The sequence below is a fragment of the Apium graveolens genome, chromosome 6 (genome assembly GCF_009905375.1).
Source record: "Apium graveolens cultivar Ventura chromosome 6, ASM990537v1, whole genome shotgun sequence".
Taxonomy (NCBI): Eukaryota; Viridiplantae; Streptophyta; class Magnoliopsida; order Apiales; family Apiaceae; genus Apium; species Apium graveolens.
The window spans coordinates 87,270,313-87,279,463 of NC_133652.1; the positions used below are offsets into that span (position 1 = coordinate 87,270,313).

The window sequence follows — 9,151 nt, forward strand, 5'->3', positions numbered from 1 at the left end:
GTGCTATCACACGGGCTGATCAGCATGTGATAGTACGTCCGTCGGAAAATGATCCTAATCTAAATTATCATATCATTTTTGATATTCATAGAATAAATGATTTATCAACTGTTTCTGTTTTGGAATAATGGTAAAGTGCGGTTTTGATTCAGATTGTGATTTATGCTGATACTTACGTTGTTGTTAAATATCAAAGGTGGTATTAGTATAGATGAATGATGTTGACTTCAGTATGGAATGTTGTGAGCATCAAAGTTCGTATTGATATCTAATTTGATATGACAGCAAAATAAGTATTAATTTCCAGAGTTCGGTTTTGAATAAAGTTTATGATTCAATCCATAATCATTGTTTCATGTTATTGTTGTTTACGATATTTCCGTAAACACTATTTTACGAGCTTTGCTCTCGTCAAGATTCAAAGTATTGCTGAAGCATTTCGCTCAAAAATATCAAAATGGTTTTGAATATAATTAAGGAATTAAATCTGGGATTCCTCAACTAAGGTTTTATGATTCAGCAATTATGATTTTAAATGTGTTGCTCTGATACAGATGTCGGTTTTATATCAAACGACCCTATATTTACTATTATGATCTTGCTGAGCATTTCTTCCGCTCATACTTGCCTGTTTTTAAATTTAACCTCCAGTGAAGATTAGCTTGCTGTTTAGCCGCGTAATTCGAGGAAGCAAAGAAGAAGCTTTTCGATGGTGGTTGGTCCAGGGTTTGCGGACTAGTGTAAGTTTTATTATGTAAAGTTATTTATATTATATTATATTATAGTTGTGTATTTTATTTAGGCCTAGTATACTTCATTTCGAAGTTATACTAGCGGGTTAAGTTTGGATATTGAGAATTATTGAAAAGAGTTTTAAAAGAAAGTGAAAAAAAATTATTGTGGAATTTGGATATCTTGTTTCTAGAACTGTAACCTTAAAAGATCTTGGATTAGTTGGGGTCATTTATGTTAAATATCTTCCGCTGGCATTTGTTTATTGATTAAACAGGTTGATTTGGATTGAGGTTTCATAGTGACGACCAAATCCTCTGACCCCGGATTTGGGGGCGTAACAGGTTGGTATCAGAGCTGAGGTTATAGTAAACTAGAAACGAGAGTGTGTAGGAGTGTGTATAGCTATGTGAGGACGTTTGAGCTCATATCGAGTTCCTGTTGGACTATTGGATATAGTACCAACGAGTAAGTTAAGATAGGCGCATTCGTTCGAGATGGTTGTGCTGAGCTGGATGGAACTCCGGAAAGCTGCAAACTTCTATTGTGGAATCTTTCGAGACTACGATTCGATGACGATGGAGATTATCGATATCCTTGGAACGTGAAGAAGTGTCTAGAAGTGGGTGACGATTCAACTGGAGAGTTCAAATTGAAGATAAATATTAAGACTTTGGCAATACCTTCTCTTTCTAAAATTCCTTTTGACATCTCTCAAAAAGAAGTAATTGTTAGAAGATATATTCCCTAACACTTATTTTCAATTATATCTGTGTTTCAAATGTGCCAGAGGCTGTCATGAAGCCTATTTTTCAGGTTTTGATAGCTCTGCCAAGTTATGATAATTTAATTCCACTTTTCTAAATTGATGGATAGTTTCTTGGTGATGTGACACCACCTGTTCATTTTGGTGCCAGAATTTTGTTCTCTGGATTTTATTTTCTTCAAACATATCAGCTTTGAAATCTTTTCAGTTTTATTCATTTGATTTTGAATTCCTTTGATATTCTTTTATTCTAACTGAGATGAACAACCCTAACTATAGGGGACACAAGGTATACCTATCTGTGTGATAGGAGTTGGATGGGACGCCATCACTTGTGTGTGTTGTGAATACATGAAGGTTAACAACCTTTAGTAGTGTCTTAATTTGGACACGCAATACCAAGTTCGTTTGATCATATTGATCTCTCAGTTATTCTTTTATTTCAACAATACTTTTTCTCAAATTCAGATTTTGGTTCCGTCATGGTGTCAAAGTCTCTTCTTTTTGAAATTCTATGATTTTATCATTCCAAATATTCGAAGGTATGCCAATCAAGTTAAGTTGAGTATCCTGTTCAAGTCAAAGTAAGGCGATGTGATGAAATTACGAAGGACGACAGTGGACTGCAATGCGATTAAAATATTAGTGGCATATACCGAAGTCAATCTGTTTCTTTATTTCTCTCTTTATCTATCTTTATTTTCTTCTCTCTATCTTTCATTCTGTTCTTCTTTCTCGCGATCGGTAAAAAGTGATTATATTGAAGAATTGGTCAAAGGGTGTGAATGGAACAGTGGTGCACAGTAAAGCTCCTGTAAAAGTTTTATTATACAAGGAATACAAGATTTATTTGAGATTATGGAAAATTGAGTTTATTTGGAAATGGAAAATTTGTGATAAGATCCCTAGTGCTCTCTTCTGCTGATTCCGAGGACGGAATCCTTATAAGGGGGGTAGATTGTAATATCCCATATTTTCAAATATTATTATTATAACTATTTGGAATTATTTATGTGAATTTTATGTGAATTTTGGTGAATTATCTGGTAATTCCGGACCTTTTTCGTGTTTTAACTTTTTCGATCCGGATTACGGTTTGACCCGTGCGCGGCCCGGCGCAATATTTTCGATACGATACGCATTTCGATACATCAACAATACCCGTATTCTCGAGAGACGAGATATTGTTACATTATTTTCGTATATGGTGTTTTATAAAAAGCTCGGTGTTGATAATTATTCAATTCTGGTATTAAATTGTATCGTTTTATATTTACTTAGCGGCTAAGTAACCTATTTTTGGATCCGATATGATCCAATAAGATACTCGTTACTTGTTTTAAAATGCATTTATATGAATCGATCTGTAATTTGGACGCGTGTTTATTTGCGTTATTCGTTTTATGTGTGTTGAATGTATTTTATGTATTTTCGGGATTTTCTGTTAATTTAGAAATCGTTTCTATTTTTCGAAAATAAACGGACCGGGACCCCACCGGGACGTCAAAGCCTACAAAATTTGTGTTTTTATTTTTATAAAATCAATCGTATTTCAAATACCCAGTATTTCTACAATTTTGAAATATTCGCAATTTTTGGGGAATTTTGATACGAATTTTACATTTTACTGTTTTTAAAATTATTACCCGTAATTATAATTTTGGGACTTAATTATTTTAATTAGGGAATAAAAACACCCTTAATTGATTTTGGGGTATTTATTTTTCAGAAAATATAAATAGCCCATTTATTCTTTTATTTCATTTTTATTTTTATTAAAAACAAAAATCAAGAACTTGTTCTTGGAGGTTTCAATCCATTCTTGATCTTAATCTTGCGATATCTGGAGATCCGTTGCTCCGTTTTTGACGATCTAGTAGTCGAATCGAAGCTCTCTTCGAGCCCGTTATTTTGATACCAGAATCATCAACTCAGATGCGAGTCTTTCAAGATGATCAGGACCAGATGGAATGATATTGGGTAGCTGGCTTCTAGCAATCGCAGGAGCAGCATATCAGTAAAGTGTTGAAAAGAAAGACGGTGATATTTTAAGACAGAATGTCAGAATAGATGTGTCATTGCGAGTGTGACTAACTGCTAAAAACCAAAGGCAAGTATCCCTATCATCACTTATTGTTCAAGTGATATTTATTTTAAATCGTATCATGCAAGTATTGCTTTCTCTATTCTCAGTTCAAGATAGATAGATGTTTTACATATCGCTGAATGAAATAATTATGTTCATGCAAATACTCATCTGCTATTCTATGTTCAGAATAGTCAAGTGATTTTACTTATCCAATTATCGGATTTATAAATGTTTTGGATTTTGATAAAAGTGATTTGGTTGCGAATATTCCTACCCAAGAATTGGGGGAATAAAATTATTTCAGGTGTCGGTTATTATGACCCCATTTCAATAAAAGGTTTTAAGATTGGATTATAATTGCGTAAGTGACCGGGACGGACGGTCCAGCGGAGGGCTATTTCAAGTGCCATATGAAATATTATGACACCATTTTGCCACAGGCTAGTTATGCCTTTTATTTGAGTACTAGTGATTTTGGGGTCACGTTTCTATGAATCCTGACCTTGTGCTATCACACGGGCTGATCAGCATGTGATAGTACGTCCGTCGGAAAATGATCCTAATCTAAATTATCATATCATTTTTGATATTCATAGAATAAATGATTTATCAACTGTTTCTGTTTTGGAATAATGGTAAAGTGCGGTTTTGATTCAGATTGTGATTTATGCTGATACTTACGTTGTTGTTAAATATCAAAGGTGGTATTAGTATAGATGAATGATGTTGACTTCAGTATGGAATGTTGTGAGCATCAAAGTTCGTATTGATATCTAATTTGATATGACAGCAAAATAAGTATTAATTTCCAGAGTTCGGTTTTGAATAAAGTTTATGATTCAATCCATAATCATTGTTTCATGTTATTGTTGTTTACGATATTTCCGTAAACACTATTTTACGAGCTTTGCTCTCGTCAAGATTCAAAGTATTGCTGAAGCATTTCGCTCAAAAATATCAAAATGGTTTTGAATATAATTAAGGAATTAAATCTGGGATTCCTCAACTAAGGTTTTATGATTCAGCAATTATGATTTTAAATGTGTTGCTCTGATACAGATGTCGGTTTTATATCAAACGACCCTATATTTACTATTATGATCTTGCTGAGCATTTCTTCCGCTCATACTTGCCTGTTTTTAAATTTAACCTCCAGTGAAGATTAGCTTGCTGTTTAGCCGCGTAATTCGAGGAAGCAAAGAAGAAGCTTTTCGAAGGTGGTTGGTCCAGGGTTTGCGGACTAGTGTAAGTTTTATTATGTAAAGTTATTTATATTATATTATATTATAGTTGTGTATTTTATTTAGGCCTAGTATACTTCATTTCGAAGTTATACTAGCGGGTTAAGTTTGGATATTGAGAATTATTGAAAAGAGTTTTAAAAGAAAGTGAAAAAAAATTATTGTGGAATTTGGATATCTTGTTTCTAGAACTGTAACCTTAAAAGATCTTGGATTAGTTGGGGTCATTTATGTTAAATATCTTCCGCTGGCATTTGTTTATTGATTAAACAGGTTGATTTGGATTGAGGTTTCATAGTGACGACCAAATCCTCTGACCCCGGATTTGGGGGCGTAACATATAATGGAGAATTTTCTTGAATATATGCATGTTCATTTTGCTGCTAAAGTTCATTACATCAGATCTGATAATGCTATGGAACTGTGTCAAGGATTAATGAAACAATTGTATCTTAGGAAATGAATTATTCATCAAACCTCCTGTGCTTATACTCCACAACAAAATGGAGTTGTGGAGAGAAAGCACAGGCATCTTTTAGAAACTGCCAGGGCTTTGAGTTTACAGGCTAAGTTACCAAATAAATTTTGGGGGGAATGCATATTATGTTCCACATATCTTATAAACAGAATGCCACTTCAGTCTATTGAGAATCAAACTCCTTATTTCAGACTTCATAAAGAATCTGCTTCTTTAGATCATCTTAGGGTGTTTGGTTGTGTAGTGTATTTTTCTACAACAAAGGTCAACCGTTCAAAATTTGATCCAAGAGCTGCTATTGGTGTTTTTGTGGGATATTCAAATAGTCAGAAAGGTTATAAAGTGTTTGATTTGCAATCAAATTCTTTGTGTGTTACTAGAGATATAGTGTTTCAGGAAACAATGTTTCCATACAAGATAATTTCTTCTAAAAATTATACTACATCTCAGTTTCTTGATGACATATTTGTTCCAGACTTACCATCAACTGATTCTTCCAGTGTAGTTGAGGTTGAACAAAATGTGTCAACACAATCTTCATCTTCTGTTGAAAATAATAGTACTGATACTTCAATATTTAGTCCTCATAATTCTTCTCCATCCTCTGATATAAGACATTCTACAAGAATCAAAACACTTCCAGCTTATTTGAAAGATTATCACTGCAATTCTGCTACTTCAGAAAATTCTTCAGTTCATTGGTGCAATTTGATATCTGGTAATTCTTTACCTGTTTCTCACCATTCTTTGCTATCTTCTTATTCTGCAATAACTGAACCTGCTAATTACAAAGAGGCATCACAACATCCTCTCTGGCTTGCTGCTATTAAAAAAGAGTTACAGGCTTTAGAAGCTAATCAGACATGGGAGTTAGTGTCTTTGCCACAAAAAAAAACCAATAGGATCTAAATGGGTATATAAGGTCAAACTAAATGCAGATGGAAGTCTAGAAAGATGCAAAGCTCGACTAGTTGCTAAAGGATATAATCAGAGATATGGTATAGATTTTGAGGAGACCTTTTCTCCTGTGGTTAAAATGAGTACTATAAGGTGTCTTTTATCACTTGCTGCTAGCAGAAAATGGAAGTTATTTCAGTTAGATGTGAACAATGCATTTCTACATGGGGATTTGAATGAGGAAGTCTACATGATGGTTCCTGAAGGAGTTGATAATCCACACAACTTGGTATGCAGATTGATCAGATCTATCTATGGACTTAGACAATCATCTAGGCAGTGGTTTTCTAAGCTGGCAAATGAATTAGTGAGTCAGGGATTTAGTCAATCAAAAAATAACTACAGTCTCTTTATTCACAAATCTGATGCTGATATTACTATCATGGCAGTATATGTGGATGATATTATCATCACAGGGAGTAATGTTCCATATATCCAGCATATTAAGGAACACTTACACTCCATATTTGGAATTAAAGATTTGGGAGAACTTCATTTTTTCCTAGGAATAGAAGTTTCTTACATTCCTGAAGGTATAGTATTGAGTCAAAAGAAGTTTACTAGGGAATTGTTAGAATCTTGTGATCTTGATTTGTCTAAGAAAGCTGTTACTCCTGTGCCAGTACATTTGAAGTTAAGAGCTGATGATGGGACTTTATTATCAGATCCTGAGATGTATAGATCATTGGTTGGTAAGCTAAATTTTCTCACAAATACCAGACCAGATTTATGTTACACTGTTCAAGCCCTTAGCCGGTTCATGCATGCTCCTAAACAATCACATTTAGAGGCATTACATCATACACTCAGGTTTGTAGCACACACTGTTGGTCAATGCATCATTCTTAAAGGAAGTGATAAGTTGACATTACAAGCATTTTCAGATTCTGATTGGGCTTCATGTCCAGACAGCAGAAGATCAGTAACTGGATATGTTTTATTGCTTGGCAATTCCCCTGTTGCTTGGAAATCAAAAAAGCAATCTACTATTTCAAGATCAAGTTCTGAAGCAGAATACAGAGCAATGGCTGCAGCAGCTTCAGAAGTGACTTGGACAGTTAGATTACTACAAGAATTAGGAATAAAAAAACTCACTCCTGTGACACTCCATTGTGATAATCAGTCTGTAATTTATATTGCAAAGAATCCTGTGTTTCATGATCGCACAAAACACATAGAAGTGGATTGTCATTTCACTCGAGATAAAGTTATAAAAGGCTTGATTCAATTAACTTATCTATCTACTACACATCAGATTGCAGATATTTTGACTAATGCAGTCCCTTCACCATAGTTCAACATTTTGTCTTCCAAGTTAGGATTATATGATCTCTCTTGCAATCATCTATCTCCTAACTTGAGGGAGGCTATTGATAATACAGATTCTATTACTACTACTACTACTGATTGTCCAGCTTGATCTCCAGCTAAGCATACAACTCAAAATATATATAGAGTTAGAGATAAGATTAGTTAGTTACATTTTTCCCGCCATTTTTCCATTTCTTACTTCTTCTCTGTATAAGTATAAGTACAATAGCAAGCTGTAATTATAAACTACAAAATATTTTTCAATACATTTCTTTCTCTTGTTTCATTTACACAAATTATCAGATCTTGACATCAGTCGCCAGCGCCGTGTTAATGCAATGCTTGTAAGACGGTTAGAATTGCTTGCTGAAGTAGATAGGCTAGTGAAATCTCTTCAATTGACCGAGGATGTTGGTTATACATGCAATGCTGGATACCTCTGGTTGCTTCATGTGTATTCCCATCGGGAACAATATCTGGCTGCATCTGCTAAGCCCGCTAATAAAGAGAAACCTTCATGATTTTTTCTTCTTTAAAGAGATCTCTATGTATAGTCCAAAGCCATTTTTAACTGGCCAGTCTTTGAAAAGACATGCGTGCACACACAAAGGTTTGGCACACACCTGACAGCTCAGAGAAGGAAGAGCCAAATTTTCCTTGTAAATTTAAGGACCAAATTTAATATTCAGTTTGTCTATAGAAGCAATTTCCTTGTAAATTTAAGGATTAAAATTTCTTCCAAATTTCCTTTAGAATTTCCTTGCAAATTTAGCATATTTTCGATACATGGATTAGCGATTTTGCATCATCAGGAATTTGCATGGTAATAGTAACAATTTTGCATCATCAATAGTTTGGTAATATATGAGCTCCTGATCAGCTCATCAGCAGTTAAATAGCTCATCAGGAGTTAAATTACAACTTAACAAAAATATACAAGTGCATACACAAAGGTTTGGTGCACAAGAAGAACCTATCATGCAGATGAGTGGCAGAAACAATGCAATATCAGGAAGCTATAGTATATCTATTAAAAAATCAAGGAGGGAAAAGAAAGCAATTCTGTAGGAGGTCAACACATACTTTGGATTGTACATAAATAACTTTAAACATCTTAAAAAAATTTTAGGCTCCGTTTCTTAGGCTCCGTTTGAGAGTGCTGTTGAAAACTGTTGTACTGTGAGAAAAAATGCTGTGGGAAAAAGTGCTGATAAAAAAAGTGTTGTCAGGAAAATTAGATGACTGTTTGGTAATATTTTTTAATTTATGAATATTTTGAGATATAATATATAAAAATAATGTTTTTGAGAAGTTTTGATGGTGAAACTGATAGCTACTTACTGCAAAAGTTGAAAACACCTTTTTCCAAAAGCATGAGAGACATTTTTTGACTAACAACAGTTTTTAAATGAAAAGCGTTTTTCCAGATAAAAAATTTCAGAATTTACTAAACACCTTTCTGAACCCAGATGCTCAATACTCTCCCAATTTTCTCGGTGTCTGATAATTATTCTCAAGTCCGGGGTTAGCCCCAACTAACACAAATTTATACTTTAATGTCCTGAATATATTACGAT

The 9,151-nt window shown here is 34.0% G+C and overlaps 1 protein-coding gene across 1 annotated transcript; it reads left to right on the plus strand.

Moving 5' to 3' along the window:
• Positions 1-5,456: 5,456 nt before the first annotated feature.
• Positions 5,457-6,215, plus strand: LOC141665290 (uncharacterized). The gene has a single exon (XM_074471270.1). The coding sequence runs from the start codon at positions 5,457-5,459 to the stop codon at positions 6,213-6,215; it is 759 nt and encodes a 252-aa protein (XP_074327371.1).
• Positions 6,216-9,151: the final 2,936 nt, after the last annotated feature.

Coding starts and splice junctions, on each gene's coding strand:
- LOC141665290 (XM_074471270.1), top strand. CDS start 5,457: ATGCCACTTCAGTCTATTGAGAATCAAACTCCTTATTTCAGACTTCAT.